General features: G+C 42.3%; 1 protein-coding gene across 9 annotated transcripts in view; it reads left to right on the top strand.

Annotated features, from left to right (window-relative positions):
- The window catches only part of TNRC6B (trinucleotide repeat containing adaptor 6B), a 1,192,955-nt gene that overhangs the window by 116,126 nt on the left and 1,055,660 nt on the right, over positions 1-21,169 (top strand). For all 9 annotated transcript variants that reach the window (XM_085601248.1, XM_085601251.1, XM_085601245.1 and 6 more), the window contains one exon: positions 5,002-5,082. Coding sequence is in view for 6 of the 9 variants with exons in the window: in XM_085601251.1 (XP_085457377.1) it covers positions 5,002-5,082 (81 nt within the window). In the remaining 3 variants the exon portion in view is untranslated. The remainder of the gene's footprint in view (positions 1-5,001; positions 5,083-21,169) is intronic.

Raw genomic sequence — 21,169 nt, 5'->3', positions numbered from 1 at the left:
TAAGCTTACTTTACAACTGAGACAGTATTCTCATACTTTATAGTGGGAGACAAAAAGCAGGGGAGACTCTTTCAAGCCTCAGTACCCAGCATCTGCATGCAGTGCAACTGATGTGTGTTGGATAGAGTCGCAGTTTACTGGTCCCCGCTTACTACCAAGGGTCACGTCTTTCCTCAGCTTTCTTTAACAGCTTTCTGTTCCCTCTTTTCAGGCCATTCAAGTGACGTTGTCCACTTCAGATTTCAAACTTATCCATTCTTGCCTTGAGCTGAGGAAGCCTGGATGAAGATGGAATTCCTGTAATAAATAACTTGTTACAAGCCTTTTCACTAATAAGGGGTACAAAACTGAAAAAACATGATTAACCTCTTCAGCGCTGCGCGGATTCCCGCGCGGTGCTGAAAGTTCTGAGCGCGGGCGGGGCCATGACGGAACGGTTCCGTCATAAGCACAGCCCAACCGACGTGCATGACGGAACCGTTCCGTCATCGGCGTGGAAGAGGTTAAGCATTCACTATTTACAAGTACCAGTATCATACAGGAGGAGCCTTTTAAGAATGATCCGATGAGGTTCAACTCTGGACCTTCAGGTTTCTAAACCTGGCTCCTTGCTTAGACTTGCTCTTTGTACCTGGTCAAATCCCTTAACGTTCCAGTGACACAGACTACTTCTTTAACAATAGAACATTTTACAAAAATGCTGGGAACATGTAGGTTTGAAGTACTACATACTGGTAAGGAGCCTCGGTGAGTTAAGCGCTTGTGGCAAACATTTGGGTGTGAATTCCTAGGGGGGCTAACTCAGCCTGTAAATGCTACATGAACCAGGGCTTTGTTAATCCCACTTATGCAACAAATAAAATATATTTATTGTCCGAGCAAGGGTACATGAACAAAACACCCCCTTTCAAGGGCTGAACACAAGATGTTGGGAAAAGGGACCACGATGTTTTATAAAAGGCCTGGCATTGCCAAGGAGATCCCTTTTGGAGGGTGGAAAGAAGGAAGGAGCATAACAGGAGTGGGAGGGCCTGAGAGTAGCACGACAAGAAGTTTTCAGATTTCAAAAAGCGCATCAACCCGACTACATCCCGTGGTGAGAGCCTGCAGCACACCCTATACAGCCAGTCCTTATGGGTGAGCTGCAGAGTAGCAGCTCTAAGCTAATAATGTGCATTCTGTGCCCTGCAAGATTCAGTGTTCTAGGCTAAGCCTAGTGCCTGCAATATCGGTGAAATCTGAAGGTTATCTCTGCTGTCTCTGTCTTGAGCCTGTATGGTCTTTGTCGCCGGAGCGCTTGCTCTGGTGCCTGACAGTTGACCTTGCAACATTCAAAGAACCAGAGTTGTTAGGCTTCAGGCTCTATGAAGTGTTACTAGTTACGGATTGCTCTTCAGTCAAGGGCCTGAACCTTTGAGATACTTGGAACCTAGAAGGTAGTGCTGCAGGCTGAGCTTTAAGCTAAGTATTTCTGGAACCTGATCTGCAGTTTGAGTCCTGGGTATAAGTAACCCTTGAGGTAGGCTTAGCTAGCCAAGGCCCAAGTTGTTTAGCCCTGTGTTCCTTCACTGCTAGCTCTGCTATCGGGAATCTGGGCCTATAAAATCCATGTAGGCTGAGGGATAGATTTGTTTAGCCGGATGGGTATTGCTTCTGCTCTGGGTTCAAACCTGTAGATCTGTGCATCCAGATGTATAGCTCTACTTCCTGAAGCAGAGGCCCTTTTTATCCACATAGCTTAAGAGATTGCTCTGGTGTCTGAAGCCTGCACAAGTAGGACCAGTGTTTCCTAAGGAGTCTCTCTAATGCTTGAAACCTGAACTGCAAGTTATGGGTAGGCCAGCGAATGGCTTTGTTTCCAGGGACCTGAATCTTTAAGGTCTATCTAAGCTCAGGTATAGCTATTTTGTCTAAAACCCAAGCATGTTCGATCTACTGAGCCTGGGGGATAACTCTGCAAAACAGACAATAGCCATTATTCTTTTCTACCTATGATAGACTGAGCTGAAATAAAGATGTCCTAACCATACCCCACCAGCAGATAGGGAGTTGGGGCGCAACGAAGGGTGCATGGAGGTGTAGTCAGTACCACCTTGTGTGCTCCATCAGAGTTCCACAGTGATGTCTAATTGCCACAGCAAAGGTCACTTGTCTCCCTTGTTTTAAGACATGTAATGGGTGTCTCCAAAAAGAGACTGTCCCCCCCCCCATATGCTCCCCTTTGCAAGGCTCTGCATGTGGCCCAACTGCAACTGGGGTTTGACCAAACCTGTATCTATGCCCCTCCAATGAAGCAGCAACAAATGTCTAGAGACTCCTCTTCCACCTTTATCTTCCTGGAAGCCAGCTGATGAAATCCTACACCTGAAGCCCAGAGCAGGTGGTCCTTGCTCCCAGAGATGTTCCACAGTCCCAAGGACAAGTACATCCCCAGGGGTCTGCCGCGTGAACACTTGTGAAAAGTTTCTATCTTAGGTGTGCGCCTTGCTAAGGTTTGCATGAGGTCCCCATTGAAGAGCGTTCAGCCTGTCCCAAACACCAGAACCACTTTAAGGTCCTGTTGAAGCTCCTGAAAGACATCCTCTGCCTCCTCCCTTGCATGTGTTGCAGGAAATGTCTGGGTAGGACTCATCTCAGTCTGCCTCCTCGGAAGTTGTGGGGGTCCTGAAATCCTTTTCCTCTTCGGTCTTGATGAACTACACTGAATGTAGTCATGAACTACCAACCAACCTAGTATTTTCTTCAGTTCATCCAATTTGCTTTCCATATGCTCCAGGGAAGGATGGTTGATTTTGCAGAAGCAAACATCAAGACAACTTCAGTCCTCACCATTTTCCAACCCTCGTTTTTCTTTCTTATCACTTAGTCATTAATCCATCCATCATAGATTCTGAATCACAGCCTCTCAGACTAGCCAGAAAGACTCTCAAAAACTCCCTTGCTCCAACACATTAATCATTCAACCACTCAACAGTCTGTATATGAGAGGGAGCAGAAGAGGCCCTCAGACTAGAGTTGATAGGATGCTGCTTCCACGATGGGTCGTGCATCACCACTTTGATCTCTCACAGAGCTAGGTGCTGCTGATGCTGAAAGATGTGACCCTTGTAGGTAAGCGAGGTCCAGGAAATTGCTACCCTTTTCAACATCAATCCGAAAGAGGGGGAGGAGGAGGTTTGTGCTAGGTTCACCCTCCTGTGTGTTCAGAGTACAGAAAAAAGAATCCGTAGATGAAGGATCAAAAGAACCTAGCCAAGAAAAAACGGGGGATTCACCAATTGGGTGAAAAACCTCCTCTGCCAATAGAAAAGAAAAATTTCTTTTCTCGAGTTCCCTCACTCACCCATGGTTGCCCCTAGGTGACATGCTTCATCATTGGGGCCATTCCAAACATCTTCTGCTTGGGGCGTGCTGCGACTTGCGAAGTTACGTAGGAGCACTTTGTGAAGATATGTGTAGTGCAGTGTAGGGGGAGTGGTGTGAGTGATATTTAAAAATTTGCCTAACCAGTGAGCTAATGTTTTATTCCTGCTCCTAGTTGGTAAGGATAAAAAGGGGTTAATAAAAGGGAAAAATAACTTATGTAATTATAATCTCTAGTATTGTGTCAACATGTTTCGAGGTATCCCCTACACCTCTTCATCGGGACAACAAAGGGGCAAGCCCCTTGTGTACCACTCAGTGCAGGACCTATAATAAAGTGAAATATAAATTATGAATGCACACCTATTGTGTGAGCATTGGAAAAATACATACGGTTGATTCTGAACGCGTAGTATTTATTTTGTGGCTAAAATATGCCTCATGGTCTGTCTGGGTGGAGGGGCCTGTAGAAACCTGTGCTCAGCAACCCTCCGTCATTACGACCTACTCAGGGCGCATGCGGTCCGCCCTGGGATTGAGTAGGTCGAAAATTTTCTTTTCTACTGGCAGAGACGGTTTTTCACCCAATTGGTGAATGCCCCGTTTTTTATTGGCTAGGTTCTTTTGGTCCGTCATCTACGGTTTCTCTTTGCTGTACGCTATTCAACACACATCAGTTGTATTGCAAGCTAGTGTGGGGTTTTGGCGAATTTGTGGATTTTCTGCTGCTCTTTCTTACTAGAAGGGTTGGTGTGAGCTTTTGGTCTCTTTGGTAGAGTAAACTTCCCTCTGGTGTATTTTGCGGTTCGTTTGCATCTATGCTGCTCTTTGTGTCTTATTGGAAGGCTTTGTATGAGACTGTGTTTTCTTTTGTACGGTGAGACTGCTTGTTGGGTGCACCAAGGTTGGGGATGCTGCGGTGACTGAGGTGAGCAGTCACTCTAGACAAGTGCATTTTCACGGGCGAGCTAATCCGTTCCATATTGAGACCCACCAGTGTATGACACACAGAACCAAGGACTGCGACATCCACATGTAGAAGCTATCAAACATATTTACCTAAAGCAAACTGTGAACACTCCTTCAACCAAGCCCTTCTCTATGACGTAGCTTGTTGCCCCTTTGCCAGTGCACTGGAATGCCTCACAATAAGATATGAAGCGCTATACAAATAAAGCTAAAAATGAACTAGGACTTCCAGGGCTTGCATCTTAACCATTCTGCTTCATTGTGCCCAGTCCTTCCTTTTGCTTTTCAGGGGACGGTTGTGTGCTGGTGTCACACACACAACCCACTATTCTGCTGTTTATTTAACCCTGGACAGATCCTGCTCTCTGGTCTTTCTGACCATCTGCTATGTTCTTCACGATTCTGAGAGTGCTGTTGCTAATCTTTGCTGTCTAGGTATGCTCCAGCCTTCAGAGATACCCTAGGATTTATAGGAAGGACTTTGTATTTTGGTATGAACGAGTGTTTGGTCTAAAGTAACCTTGACAGCAGAAGAGATAGAATATTGTTTACTTGGGACATGCGGGGCAAAATTGGACTTGTGCAGGCTCTGTGGGGAAGGAGCTCTGAGACTGGCTGCAGTTTGTCTCTGATATAATTAATTTTCCTCCTTTTTCTTTTTTTGTGCAGGTTACGGTTTTGCCATTGTGGCCCGTGATGTAGCCAGGACTTGCCTGTGCTCGTCCCCACTGCCCCAGAGGCCCTTGAAAGGTAAGGGACTGTTTGTTACACACCTGGGGTAAGGGGGAATTACAACTCTGATCTGCTTCTATTGGTGTCATGACTAGTGGTTAGTTGACAAACGCTGACCGAGTGCCCCATGTCACTTGCTTGTAACTGGTTCCCCCTTTGGCAGGAGTTTGGAGGTGCCTTTTGTGAAAGAAACATGGTGTCCTGGGATAAACTCGGTGGAGTTAAACCTCTGACCTTCCTCCATTCGGTCTATTGCCTGAATGAGAGTGATCACTTGATAGTATTATTGTCTCTCAGACTCAGCAGTATGGGGCGCAATATATGCTCATTTGGGTGAGTAGTGTATACAAGGGATAGTCTAGCCTGGTCTTTCAGTAGGATTCCTGCTGGTCAAGGCTAGTCTTGTGTAAACCCTACATTTCTTGAACCCTTTTGCATCAGTCAGCTATTTTGTGCTTGCAGTACTCCCCCAAACCCCACCCCCCCCCCCCCACCCCTTTCCTCCTACTAAGTTATGCTTGGATAAAACTCACTGTTCTCTCACTTCTGTCTGAAGCTGCTCGTCCGTATGAGGCTGAGGTTTAACGACTTGACTATTTTCTGATTAGAATTATTTTTGACTATTGACGTGAACCTTTTGCATTTGAAATGGTAATGCTGTGATATACACAAAGATGTTTTACTGCATTAGCGAAAGAGGGCCTCAATTAGATATTGACTCCATTTTGTTCTTGGGGCATCCATAATATTCATTGTGTGTTTTTATTTCTCATTGACACCGCACGCAGCAAAATGTAATCTGATGCTTTGTGATAAGATGTTCATGAAGAACTCAGGAGGAAGCCTTTAGTTAGTTTTAATTTATGAGACTTTTCATTGTTTATATAACCAGATTTGTTTTGACACCTACGATGACATCAAGTCAAGGGGAAACTTATTGATATTCATTTAGGGTGATAGTGTTCGGATGGTGGCAATATGACATTTAATAATGTACTGTGATTTCACAATGTGTTACAATTGCTCACCCAATCATGACTGTGTGAGTTCCATCGATTTCCATTGTAAAAGTTGTTTAAAAAAGCCTTGATTTTAAGGGCGAGACAGTTTTTCTTGGAGTCTCTATTAGGGATGCAGACCATTTCTTTATTGATTTGCTGCACACTCAGGAATTATCATTTGAAATCGATGCAGTATTAGCAAAATCTGAAGAAATTGATGAACCTTTGACAATTGATTTCTTAGTCTTATAACTGATCTTTTGAGACAAACTATAGTTTTGCTTTCTCTATTGCACTTAATATTTTTAATAAAACTTCATGGTTTTCGAATATACTGATCTCTAACCCTTTTTAAGCCAGTCCTTTTTTATTGCCCCTTATTAAAATTATGTTTTGAATCTTCTTTTTAGGGACAAATTCCCTCATCAATTTTTTACGATAACACAGCCCCTGACCTAGCATCAGTGTTGTGGCTTTCATGCAGACTATCTGAGAGAAAGCGCTGACAGATTAGCCTATGAGGCTAAACATCACTGCTCATCTTTTAGGCTGAACTTCACATCTTAAACAACTGAGGTAACCGTGCTTAATTTCGTTCTTGCCTCTATTTAAAAAAACTGGGCTTGGCTGCATATTCCACTCTTAAACTGGGCAGCCTTAATGCTTAATTATACCCATAATGAAGCCCCATCCCCAAAGGCTGAGGTGCACCTGCTTACTCACTGCTGAGGCAGTGCTACTTGGTTAATTCCTCTGTCTGAGGCAGACCTTCATTCTTTGATCTACCAATTTAAGGCCGAGGTTCACTGCTTAAATGAAGATGAGCATGGTGGCATAAATTCTTAGGTCCAATACTTAATCAGCAATGAGGGTGAGCTCTTCTGCTCTCTCATCTGAGGTCAAGCTTGACTGCTTGGTGACACTGCTTCTGAGCTAGGCTTCACTGTGTAATCAACTATCACAAGGCTGAGTTTCACTGCGTTATCACTCTCCTAAGCCACACTTCACTTCTTTTTGAGACAATGCCACACTTAATCACCTTTGTTGTTGGTCATCTGTAATTTTAAGCCTATTAACTACAGCATTTTCTTCCTTGGCTAATTTCCAACAGGATTTTGTGTGGCTTGGACAACATTTTCTGGACTGAATTTTAGGTCTTTCTTTCAGTGGAGCATGCCAGCAGTCTTATGATTAAGACAATACTTGCTCAGTGCAAGACCTGTCACCACCATCCCACTGGGGGTCTGTAAAGATCCACTCCAACACAGCAAGTGAAGATCGGTATCTTTATTGATAAGATGCAATGACGGGTATCTCCAGGTCTTCCTTCCAGCTTCTCGGTCCTAACTGCTTCTTCCTTCAAAGAGTAACATTCCACCCTGGCAACAAGCCTTACATTCCATTTTCATTGAGAAGACTCCACACATCCCCCCCCCCTATAGACAGCAACAAAATTAACACACACAATTAACCCACTTAACAATGCAAAGAAGGGAACAATAAGAAGGGGAAACCACAGAAACATTAGTCACAAAGAATTTGCTGAGGAGCATGACATTTACAAACATTTCCAGCACTCCAAGCAGAACCATCAGTTAAAATAAGAATATTCTCCTTCACAGTTTTCACTTGCATAGGTTTAGAGAATTTGCTTTCACCTTTGGTGACAATTCCCTCTTTTTACCACAACCCAGTCTCCTTCCTTTATACCATGAACTTTAACACCTTTCCTGTCATTGTAGTAGTTTGTCGCAGCCAATTGCTACTTTGCAACATCACTCTCCACAGCAGCACGATCAACCCATACACATTCCTTATTTTTAAGCCAACCAGGGACTTCTTTTACACCAGGCTCTCGCCCCTTGAGAGAGACAAATGGCGACACCCCAGTCACGGAATGGGGCTTCGCCTTATATGACCACACTAATTTCTTGAGTTCCTCAATACATGACAAACAATTTGACATTCAAAGTTGAATGTTATCCATTATTTAATTGTTGATTCTTTCAACTAAACCGTTTGCTTGAGGTCTGAACATGGCAAACTTTTCATGTTTGACCCCCAACTTGCACAGAAATTCTTGCATTCTCTTCGATACCAATTGAACTCCATTATCAAATACAAGGGTCTTGGGGATGCCTGCGTTCATGAACACTCTTTCCATGAACCCAATCACCTTCTCAGTGTCAATGCAATCAGCCGTCTCAATGACAAACCACTTGGAGTGGTAGTCTACTAAGACCATCAAAAACTTGCTATGCGAACAGAGTTTGGAGATGGGACCCAAGAAGTCAATCACCACCTTCTCCTTAGGACGCTTAGGAAAAGCCACACATGAAAGGGAAGGTTGCCTTACAACTTTGGTTTAACCGCTTTAGCATGCACATAGCATTCCTTGCCAACTCCTCAACAACAGTGTCCATGCCAGGCCACCAAAATGACTGAGGTACAATTTCTGCCCAGATGCCCCTCATGCGCGATGTTCATAATCTTATTTCTAAGACCTGCTGGTGGTACCAATTGACTCCTAAACATTTTCCCTTAACTCACACTCCACTCAGCCTCAACATGGTGATAACATTTGAAGCGAACATCCTAAGTAAGATCCTCCTGCCATCCTTCGGAATACACACCTCATTACCGGTTGCAGCACATCATCATTCAACATGTCATTAGTCCACTCCTCCTTATCAAACGCCTGTTCCTCACAGGACCTGATCACCTCAACACCTTCCATGTCTACCTCAACTTCATCCACCGGCATCCTCGACAACAGTTTGCCAGGGCTGCCTTTTCAATTACAGAATGTGACACATCTGTGCCTTGAAGACTCCTTGATGCAAATCCGATAATCTTCTCTTGCCCTCACACACTTGGGTCAGGACAGCACCAATCCCCACAGCACTGGCATTAGTGGTAATGAAAGTATTAGCTTTAACATCGAAATGACCAATAGTGGGAGCATGGAGAATGCAGGACTTTACCCTATTGAATGCCTTGTCGCAAATATTACCCCATTCAAACTCAACACTATTCTTCATTAGTAACCTCAGTGGTTCCACAATTTCTGTAAAACCATTCACAAATTTGGAACAGTATTTTTCCATGCCAAGAAATTATTTTAGCTGTTCATTGTTTAGAGGAGAAGGGGCATCCTTGATAACAGACACAATACTTTTCTTGTGTCTAATCCCTGCATCAGATATCTCATGCCCCAAATACGTCACACAACTTTTCCTCAATTGACATTTTTCTTTCTTTATAGTCCATCTGTGACTCTCCATTGGCTTCAGAACTTGCATCACTTCAACATGGTGTGCACTGTTCTTTCCTACAACCCACACATCATCCTGAAAGTAGAGGACCTCTTTCATACCGACAAATAACTGTTGCATGACTCTCTGAAACACCGCTGAGGCAGATGCTAAGCCAAATGGCATCCTGCAGTAACGAAATGCACCCAGTGGTGTAACAAAGTGAGGTGCCTTGATTCCTCATTCAGGTCAATCTGGTTATATACCGCAGTCATGTCAATCACACTGAATAGCACTCCCCCTCTCATGGCTGTCAGCATCTCAGAAATATTGGGTAACGGTGGCCTATCCACTCATAAACTTCTGTTCAAATCACGCAAATCCACACATAAATGAATCTTCCCCCATCCTTGGGCGCGACCACGATAGGTGCCAACCATTCCGAGGCCTCAATGGGTTCAATAATTTCTTGCTCTAACAATTTCTCGAGTTCTTCTTGGAGAGGACCTCTCATTAAATGGGGTACGTTTCTCACTTTGTGTACGATAGGCACCGCTTTATTCTTTAGAATAGTCTTTTTGAGAAAGGTTCTTAAGTTTCCCCAAATTATCGGAGAAAACCTTAGGAAACTTCTCGATCAGTTGTTTCAGAAGTGTCAACGATATGCACAACAGTAGACATGACTGGCTCAGTCGCATTTGGATTGAGCGCAATCCCCAGATCCTTTTGATGGCTCCAACCCAGTAAATTTGAGCCTTGTCTTGTCAAGTATACACGACCATACACTTTTTTCCCATTAAAGCAAATCACCATCCAGTTTAGCCCAAATTTTCAGTCGTCTTTCCACCGTAAACCACAGCTTTGATATCAGACTTGTCTTAAGACTCCATATTGCTCATACCTCCCCACACCTTGGAATACATTTCTTTGGATAGCAATGTATACAAACTTTCCGAATCGACTTGCATTCTAACATCATTCATATCCAAGCTTATGCTACAGTGAGGCTTTTCCAACTTATCTGTACTTTGACAATACTACAATCCAAAACCGTGCAGTTGCAGCATGATTCATAGAGAACACCAAAACCATCCACACACATCAATGCATAAATATTCTCACGTGTCATCCACTTCTTGTGAAAATTGAGTTTTAGATGTACAAACTTTGGCAAGATGTCCTCTCTTGCCATACGCTCTACAAATTACATTCTTGGCCATACACTTGGTGCTAGAAGCAATGTGACCAGGGGCACCACACTGATAACACAATCACTCGCGCACTGGTCCCTGGGGCTTTAGTGGCAACGCAAGGAACGTCATTAGGTGTGTTAGGAGGCTTACTTTGCAATCTCACAGCGTGCTTCACTGTTTAATTCTCATCAACACATGCATGAACCTCGGGCCCTTTGGAAGTTTGTTCTTTTGACACCATAATTGCTACATTTGTCCATTTCCTTTATCCATAATCTGTATGCTCCAGTCCTTTGGCTATCTGAGTCGCCTTTTCTAACGTAGGATCCTTAATGAGTTACTTTTCACGCACGCTCTTATTATTAGTACACCTCACTATTTGATCACGTATGAGAGAATCCCCAATCCTTCAAAACGACACGTTAAAGTCCCCTTAAGGCAGCAACATAAGTTGCAATATCCTCATCCATTTTTTGTGTGCGACAGAAAAATGTATGCCTTTCTAAAACAACATTAACCTTGGTAGTGAACCGCATATCTAACATTTGCCTAGTCATGTCATAGACATTACTTGGCTGACCATCACCCATTCCTAAGGAGATCTCGGCAAGATCTTCGTACAAGTGACGCCCTTCAACACCTAAGTGGTGAAGCAGAATGGCTTGCCTGCGTATGGGACCATATTTTTCCGCGCCAGTTGCTAATACAGAAGTTAAACACTTTTTCCATTCTTTCCAAGGAATGGAAGGGTCCCCAGGTATGGGAAGAAAAAGAGGGACAGCTAAACCTTGGCCAGCCAAGGTAAAGACTACAGTACAATATGGTCTAAATCAGTAATAATAATTTTTTTTTATTGTGAATATTTTTTATTATTTTTGTTTTTCAATCATCATCATAACATCCTCATATTTTGCATAGAGTACATGGTTATTAACTGCCCTCTGCCCATTATGTTCAAAGTTGTAATCCTTTCCAAACATAGGATTACATATTGTTATCTAGGCAACAATTTACGGTGTCTCGTGGTACATCAACACTAAATCGGTAAGAATAATCACTGGTTAATTCTAGTCCCACCTGAAAGAGAATCAAATGTTAGGTTAAACAACAAACTAACACAATAAAATAAAATAAAAAAAACCTTAAAATAACAGACCAGAATGTCGTGTAGATAAGATGGTGATGAAAATTGAGCCAAATAACGCGTGGTGAAGATCCGAAATGTCGCAGAAAACGTTGCTTTAATCAAGAAAACGATGCTCCCACGAAGGAAAACGTCCTAGTTCCTTGCGTCTGTTTTCGTTTGGTAAGTAGAGCACACCGCGAGTCAGTGTTGAAATGAGGAGTGCAGGCAATGGAGAGCGTTCCTTGGTTTGTCGAGGAGTGCAGGCAATGGAGAACGTTCCACGGTACATTGGTTAAGTGTTTACTTTCAATTAGTTTGCGGCATGAGCGCGAGCACAGCGCTTACAAGTTCTTTGTAAAATCCACCAATTGGCACAGAATCCATCACAGGCGCAGGGCTTTGAAATTCTCCTCACTTTCAATTACTTTGCGGCATGAGTAAAGCGCGAGCACAGCGCTTACAAGTTCTTTGTAAAATTCACCATTCTGCACAGAAGCAGTTACAGGCACAGCGCTTGCAGGCTCAACTATAGGAGTTGCGTAGTATGGGCAAAGGAGATCACCCAGCACACAGGCACAATGTTGATTTGGGTACTCACAGTTTGTTTAGCAGTATGTTAGAAGTATGTTAGCTCTTTTGATTTCTCCAGTAGTAGGTTAATCCAGTTTCCTTAGTTGCTTCAATAGTATATTCATCCAGGGGTGGAGGTACTGTACTTGTTGTCTGCCCCCTGCGCAGACTGGGTTCAACTCTTTGCCAATGTAAAGTTCTCCAGTATTGGGGTGTCTTTCATAGATTCACATGCTTGAATATTCCCCGTCGTCGAAGTGGGAGTCCCACGGTACATAAAAAAGCAATAAGCCTCAGATATATATATATATATATTACCTACTGGCGGTCGCCAGTAGGTAGTTATAGTTAGGACCCCTTTTCCATAGGAAAACCTCAACATTCTATTTTGAATAACTTTGGCGCCGGTCGATGAATCCTCGCGAATTTCTCAAAATAGGTGGGGCGCTACGCTCCGCTCCTACCCTGAACGTCTCGGGGGGGATTCGTCAAGCGGGGGCTGAGATAAAAGGGGGGTCCCAAAACGCGTTTTTCCCATGCATTTTTCCATAGGACCTTTAGAACGAGCTACAGCCCGAACGGCTGAACAGAATTACTAGAAATTTGGCAGAGAGGTAGTCCCTAGGTCAAGGAAGTGCCTTTTGTAGGTTTGGTGTAAATCTGTTCAGTAGATTCTGAGAAAATAGCCTTTAAATCAATATATATATCTGAGCCCGCTTACGGTACGCTTACCGTACGCTTACCGTAAGCGTACGGTGGCGTGCGCGAGCGCGATTCTGATTGGCTCTTAGATCTTAGTAAACATTCGAATCGGCCGAAACCAGGAAGCGGCGGCCGCCATTTTGTCTCTCGCACTGAGTGTTGTTTATCAAACAAGATGGCCAAAAACATGTTACGGGGCTGTTTTGACAACTCCCTCCCACATAGTCATGTTGAGGGAGTCCCCAAACATCCCCCAAGAGCAAAAACGGTTTTATTTTTTTTTCGGCAATTTCGCCTAGTACGCTTACCGTACGCTTACCGTAAGCGTACGGTAAAAAAAAAAAAAAAAAAAACACTATCCCCACTTACCCCACCCCCTGTGCTTTTGGTGGCCGTAGGCCACCAAATGTACAGGGCTTATTAATAGGTAAAAAAAACTAAATTTTGGCAACATGAAATTATAAAATCGAAATAAAAAAAACACTATCCACATTGACCCCACCCCCTGTGCTTTTGGTGGCCGAAGGCCACCAAATGTACAGGGCTTATTAAAGTTGATAAAAACCGTGCACGGAACGAACTGCGTTAAGTGGGCGCGCACGCCTCGAATGGCGTAAAGTAACTTAGCATTTAAAAAACCGTACAAATTCACTGAAAAAACCATAGGTTTCACACATGTTATAGTTAGCGGAAATTTTACTGATAAAAAACCAGTGAAATTGCCCCGTTATAGTTAGTGCTGGCAACTATAACTCACGCGACCGCAATCTTCTGCTGATGACATATGTGTCTTTATGAAAAAAAAATATTTGTAATATATGTATAGCTAAAAATGTATGGAAGAAGACATGGGCAAATAAGTGTCTAAATACAGTATTAGCATCAGCAGAGGATTGCGGTCGCGTGAGTTATAGTTGCCAGCACTAACTATAACTGGGCAATTTCACTGGTTTTTTATCAGTAAAATTTCCGCTAACTATAACATGTGTGAAACCTATGGTTTTTTCAGTGAATATATATATATATATATATATATATATATATATAGTGAAAAAAACCATAGGTTTCACACACGTTATAGTTAGGAATTAGCATTTAAAAAACCTTAGAAATTCAGTGAAAAAAACCATAGGTTAAACACATGTTATAGTTAGCTGGACATTTTACTCGTAAAAAACCATTGAAATTGCCACGTTATAGTTAGTTCAGCTAACTATAACTCGCGCGCCCGCAATGCACTGCTGGTGACGTCACATATTACATCACTCATGACATGGTCAGTGACATCACTCATGACATCACTGATGACATCTCAAATGACATCACTGATGACATCATCCAGTGAATGTGTGTTTTCCTGAAAATTAAATATGTTTTATTTATGTATATCTCAAGGTCGATGGAAGAATAAATGGGTATATAAGTGTCTAAATGGATGATTTGTTTTTGAAAAATTGATTGTGTAGCTGACTGATTAAGTGTATCATAGTGAATACATGGCTTAGTGAGTAATGTTTAAATATGGAAATATCTGTATCAGTCTCTCACTTTGTGTATATGTGGCTGCATGGGTTGGTGAGTAGCTACATGGGTGTCTATATGGGTTATTAGTTGGTTTTTTGAGTATCAGTCTGAGTGTCTTCATGGTTCGGTGGCGGGTATTACGTAGTGCATAGGTGCATGAATGAGTGGCTCACTCTTTGTATATGTTGAAGACAGCATGTGTGCAGGACTGTATGGGTGGATGAGTGTGTGTATGGGTGTGTTAGTGAGTGAATGACTGTCTCAATAGTGTCTTTATGAGTAACTACATATGTTTTAAACTAGTATATGTGACTATTGGTGTAAATAAGTGAGTATATGTGAGAGTGAGACATTGGAAGAGTTCTTGTATGAATAAGTATGTGTTTCTATAAGTGATTGTTTAAAAGACTAAGTATGTGTAAGTTTCCGTAGAAGTAAGTGTGGTGGTGTGTGAATAACTGTATATGCAAGTAAATGTATGTTTTATTCTTTATTAGCATGGGTGACTATGTGTGTGAGTAGCTCTATGGATAAGTGGCATTGTGTAACAGGATGTATAGGTGTATGAGTACATATGATAAGTGAGTACATGTATGAGTGACTGTTTTGAACTGTTGGTGAATGAATGGATGTGTATGTGGATCTTAGAATTACTGAAGAGGTTGTTGTAACTGTTATTGGTATGTCCATTCTTTTGTAAATTTTAGTCTCTATTTTTGTATGTGTGTATCAAAGGTTTTATTAGGGTGAGAGGAGGTCTACCACTCTATCACAAGGATGATGTCATCAGTGATGTCATTTGAGATGTCATCAGTGATGTCATGAGTGATGTCACTGACCATGTCATGAGTGATGTAATATGTGACGTCATCAGCAGTGCATTGCGGGCGCGCGAGTTATAGTTAGCTGAACTAACTATAACGTGGCAATTTCAATGGTTTTTTACGAGTAAAATGTCCAGCTAACTATAACATGTGTTTAACCTATGGTTTTTTTCACTGAATTTCTAAGGTTTTTTAAATGCTAATTCCTAACTATAACGTGTGTGAAACCTATGGTTTTTTCACTGAATTTCTAAGGTTTTTTTAATGCTAAGTCCTAACTATAACGTGTGTGAAACCCATGGTTTTTTCAGTGACTTTGCAAGGTTTTTTAAATGCTAATTTTTTTTTTTTCTTCTATTTTTTCTAACATATTTTAATTTTAATTTTCTTACCTTTTATAAAGACTATGATTAAATTTTTAAAATTCTTTAATATGTTTTTTTTAATATATTTTTTAAAATAAACATGTAAAATTTATTTGAAGTACTTTTTTTTTTTTTTTTTTTAATTATTTTTTTAGTACGCGTACCGTAAGCTCACGGTAAGCGTACGGTTTACGCTACGTCCGTTATTTATCCACGCTGCTTGCGTATAGTTACGCAATTTGCGTAGCCGCGCGTACTCCGCGTGGGGCGTGTACGCTACACGCGCACGTTACGCGGAAGTGTCGGGTAGTGTCTGTTATGCGCATGCGCGCAAGCGCGTGTCTTTTTTACGCGCATGCGCACTTTTGCCGTAAGCGTACCGTAAGCGTACCGTAAGCGTACGGTAGGTCATGTGATCATGAAACACAACTTTTGATTGGTTGAAACTACTTTCAGTTCTAGAACTCTCCTACACCACACCCATTCCCCTCATTTCTGCTTGTGATCCCTTAGAAGGAGCTGGTTTGTCTTTGGGATACGATGGCAGAACAGCAGAGCTCTTCTGAGAGTGAGGCTAGCACTAGCAGCACTGTCTTGAGGCAGAGATCGAGGAAACAAAAGCCCTCTTATGTATGGGATTATTTTACTTTTCCTGAAGGCCAGCAAAAGGTGAATGCACCCTTAGTAACTTGCAGGCTGTGTCAGCGTGTACTTTCTAGAGGTAATCCTGACAGGAAGTATTCCTTTGGGAATCACACCATGAAGAGACACCTCAAGGATGTACACAAAAGGACACATGGTCATCTTTTTGGAGGTAACTCTTCAGAAAGACAAGCAAGTACATCCACAGCAGCTCAGCCTGGACCTTCATCTGCAGAGCTGACTCATTCTTCTGCAGGTCAGGTGAGCCCTTCATCTGTGGGGGGAGAATCTCCTTTTGCTGGCCCTCTGGAAATGAACCCTCGATTTCGAAGGGTTGATATTCGATGCGCCTTTTGTCAAGATCTAATTTGCCATAGGGAGACCAGTGTTTCCCTAGTGAACAACAAAATAGATCAGCACATTTGTCGCTTTGAATAATTTTCCCATGCTTTCTTTCCTCTGTCCCTGCATGAACACAACGGTTCTTTTAAGAGCCAACCTTATCTTTCATCTTTTTTTTACATATGTTTTTAAAAACTTTGCGCGTACTTCTTTTTTTTTTTTTTTTTTTTAAAAAACACTAAAAATCAATTATCACATTACAAGGTCCTTGAGAGACTACAATTATTATTATTGACTTACCATACTCACTCAAAAAAATATTTATTCATTTGTTTTTTAAAAAAATAGCTTTAAAAATGGTTCTAGTTTTCGAAAATTTTCTATATGAATCTGAAAAAAAAGAAAAAAGTATTAATATTTTTAAAACATTTTATAATACAGTACACATATTTACATTTTTTTCCAAAAAATATTTTTGCCTTATTTTTGCTGTTTTCAGAATATATTGCATTTCACTATAAATTGTGAAAGCAATTGCATTCATCATTTTACAGCGGGCAAAAAAAAATAACAATCACAATTATGAAACCACTTTTTTGATTTTCTTAAATGCACATGTCCAAACTTCTTTTTCAGACCACCACCATGTGTAACCTGGGTGGCTGCCTACACTCCAGCAAGGGCAACCAGCCTTAGTGATGCTGAATGTATTTGCATTACAGGCTGAAACCTAAAAACCCCACTGGCTTGTAAATACTGTGCATGATTATACATGGCAAGCAGATGGGTGTGTGCTAAGAGTCTGCTTCTTCCCCCAAAAAATCGCTCCCCCTTTTTCCTACTAATGCAACTGTGAAATCACCAGAAAAAAACGCAATAAATCTCTGCCTATAATTCCTCTTTGCACACAGAGTCATGTTTTCACATTAGTCACAAAACGAAATTTCTTTGCCAATTTGAAAGCACACTTACTGCTCTTTTTTTTTTTGGCAAGTGAAAATCACTTTTACAGACTGACACATTATGAAACCACTTTTTTGATTTTCTTAAATGCACATGTCCAAACTGCTTTTTCAGACCACCACCATGTGTAACCTGGGTGGCTGCCTACATTCCAGCAAGGGCAACCAGCCTTAGTGATGCTGAATGTATTTGCATTACTGAGTCCAACCTCAAACCCTTAAACTATTCTTTTTTTTTCCAGTACACCTTAATTTATTGTGAAAACATAGTCCATATTATTTTACATGTTCCTCACATTTAAATTTCTCCCAAAACAGAAAATGATAAACGCAACTTCAACAAAAAGAATTTCCATTTCTATTATTCATTTCTTAAGTTACCACATACATCCCCTCTCAAACTCATAACTCACCTTTAAAATTAGTTAGTTGTGAAAGAAATGTGGCACTCAAACAGCAGATTATCAGAGCCAGGATCTCTGTTGTGTTCACCTCTCAGCAGAACCAGATAATGGCAAACTTTCCCTCTATTTTTCCACACATATACATGTAAGTTTCAAATCTCAGTGCTTCCCCCTTTTTTTCAAATGTAATCACACATTTCTATTGGTTGAAAACCAACCCTTTTCCAAAAGTACCCTGCCCCCAACTTGACTTCTGCCTAGTACCCTTCCCCCAACTTGACTTCTGCCTGCTACCATAGCAACAGCTCATGGAACACTGCTGTGTGGAGTTAGGTCAGAAGTTCGCCACACAATGTTTCAATTCCACAGAGCAAGAGTGCTTGACTTTTCAAACCTAACAGCAAATCCATAGTACTGTTCTTTGGTAACACATTTTTCTGTACCAATACAAAACATGCTTCTATTAATTTACACATACAGCCTAGTTTTTATTCTAGAATGGTATGAAACAGCCAATCAGTTCTTTTTGTTTTGAAAAAAATATGTATGCCTCCATTTCCAAACTGTCTTTCTTTTCATATTGCCATTCTACTGAAAGACACCTCCTGAGTGCATCCAGTTCTCCTTTGAAGATGTTCACAGTGTGGATTGTAGGGCACAGCTATGTCTTCTGGAGTGAAAAGTTTGCAGAGAAAACAGATATGGTGAGAGACCTTGCTTTGCCAAATGTAGACATTAAATGGATTGGTCAGAGAGGGTTAAAGTGGCACCAGTTGATGCCATTGGTGAAATCCTTCATGCAAATCCAACACCCTGACCTCATAATAGTGCACTGTGGTGGCAATGACCTAGGCACTTTGACTGGGGTAGGTCTGGAAATGCTTATGAAGGACACCTTTGCACAACTGTTTTCACTTTTCCCTAAAACTGCCTTTGTGTTTTCCAACATATGCCAAAGGCAAAAATGGAACTGGTCCAATCATTTCTGTCCGCAGATTGACAAAGCAAGAAAGCACGTCAACAAATCTGTTTCTGCTTTCCTCCGTGACTATGGTATGGGTGCCATTTACCACAACAACTTGCGTTATGACATGCAAGACATTTATAGAGGAGATGGTGTGCACTTCAATGATGAAGGGAACAGAGTCTTCCTTTTGAACCTTAGACTCTGCATCGGTACTTACTTGTAAGTACCACTTATAAAAATGACTTCATAAACACAACAGCTCTTTTTAGAGCTCCCTAATATCTAAACTCTTAATTCTGCATTTCATTTTTTTTTTTTTATTTTTTTTTTACCGTACGCGTACCCCGTGATTTTTTAAAAAATCAATAAATGTTTTTTTTGTACTTTTCTGTCCTTCTTTGACCCCCTTACAAATGTTAGGGGGTCTGTAACTCTCCTCATTGCCCCCTTTTCTTGTTTTCACTCTTTTTTCAGAGTGAAATACACAAAATGGCGGCCGCCGCTTCCTGGTTTCGGCCGATTCGAATGTTTACTAAGATCTAAGGGCCAATCAGAATCGCGCTCGCGCACGCCACCGTACGCTTACGGTAAGCGTACGGTAAGCGTACCGTAAGCGGGCTCAGATATATATATTGATTTTAAAGGCTATTTTCTCAGAATCTACTGAACAGATTTACACCAAACCTACAAAAGGCACTTCCTTGACCTAGGGACTACCTCTCTGCCAAATTTCGAGTAATTCTGTTCAGCCGTTCGGGCTGTAGCTCGTTCTAAAGGTCCTATGGAAAAATGCATGGGGAAAACGGGTTTTGGGACCCCCCTTTTATCTCAGCCCCCGCTTGATGAATCCCCCCGAGACTTTCAGGGTAGGAGCGGAGCGTAGCGCCCCACCTATTTTGAGAAATTCGCGAGGATTCGTCAACCGGCGCCAAAGTTATTCAAAATAGAATGTTGCGGATTTCCTATGGAAAAGGGGTCCTAACTATAACTACCTACTGGCGACTGCCAGTAGGATATATATATATATATATATATCTACAAAGTCAAATGTACCATAGGATAACATTGACACATAGGAATGCATTGAAAAAGAAATCACTTTTACTGACACCCATGTCGTTTTTATAGTCCAAACTCCAGCCAATCAGGCGCAAACACCCTCTAGAACCTTCTCCTCTGAGGCTCAGGACCTCATATTTTCTACCGCACGTCGTGTGAAGGGAGTCTCCCTGAGCTCTGCTCAGTTTTTTCTCTGGTTTTAAATATCTTCAACTTTTCCTGATGTCTTCAAGTAAGAAGTCTCTTTTTCGTCCTTGCGCTTCTTGTGGGAAGTTGAGGCTCTATTCAAAGGACCCTCACAAAGTGTATATACTGCCTCTACCCTGACCATCAGGTAGGACACTGCAAAATTGCAGGACTTTTTCTCAGAAGTCTCTAAAGGATAGAGAGGGCCGCCTCCTTCTGTGGCTACAGAAGTTGAAAGTCTCAGATAATCCTCTCTCTGACGCCGAAAGTGTGGCTTCTGGATGCACTGGAGCCTCTTCTAAGCGTAGCAGTGTGCATGACTTGCCCTCCCCCTTTCTTAAAAAGAGGAAGCTTCAGCTTTTGGAGGTTGCTAAAGTGCCAATACACTCTGCTGCTACGCCCACGCCCCCGAGATTTCACTCTCAGGCGTCTGTGGCTCTCCCAGCGCATGTTTCCTTTCATAAACATGCCGGACCGTCGACGGGCTCGTCGATGGTCACTCCGTCGACGAAATCTGCAGCTTCTACTAATTCGTCGATGACGGTGACGACGGCTTCCAGCAGCTTCCCTATGCCGTCGACGCTATCTTCGTCGACGTTGGTTTGTGTCTCCTTGAAAGCTGTCTCGTCGATGATTCCTATATCTTCGTCGACGACAAAGAAACCTGCGGCTGTCCCGTCGACATCTAAATCTTCATCGACTATCAAGAAGAAGAGATCCTCCTCGTCGACGTTGACTAAGGCTTCGTCGACGGCGGCGGCTTCGTCGACGGCGGCAGCTTTGTCGACGGCGGCAGCTTTGTCGACGGCGGCGGCTTCGGCGACGGCGGCAGCTTCGTCGGCGGCAGGTCTCTCGTCCACGCCAAATTTTGCATCTCTTCCATTGGTGCCTGTTTCTACGCCAACGCCTGCTCCTGTCGACTATTCGCTCCTGCAGTGTCGTCACGCTGTTTTGTGTTCCATTACAGTGCCACCAGCCACTCAA

This window comes from Triturus cristatus, chromosome 4_2 (assembly GCF_964204655.1).
Source record: "Triturus cristatus chromosome 4_2, aTriCri1.1, whole genome shotgun sequence".
NCBI lineage: Eukaryota > Metazoa > Chordata > Amphibia > Caudata > Salamandridae > Triturus > Triturus cristatus.
The sequence above is the reverse complement of the archived record's forward strand: the minus strand, read 5'-3'. Positions and strand labels throughout refer to the sequence as shown.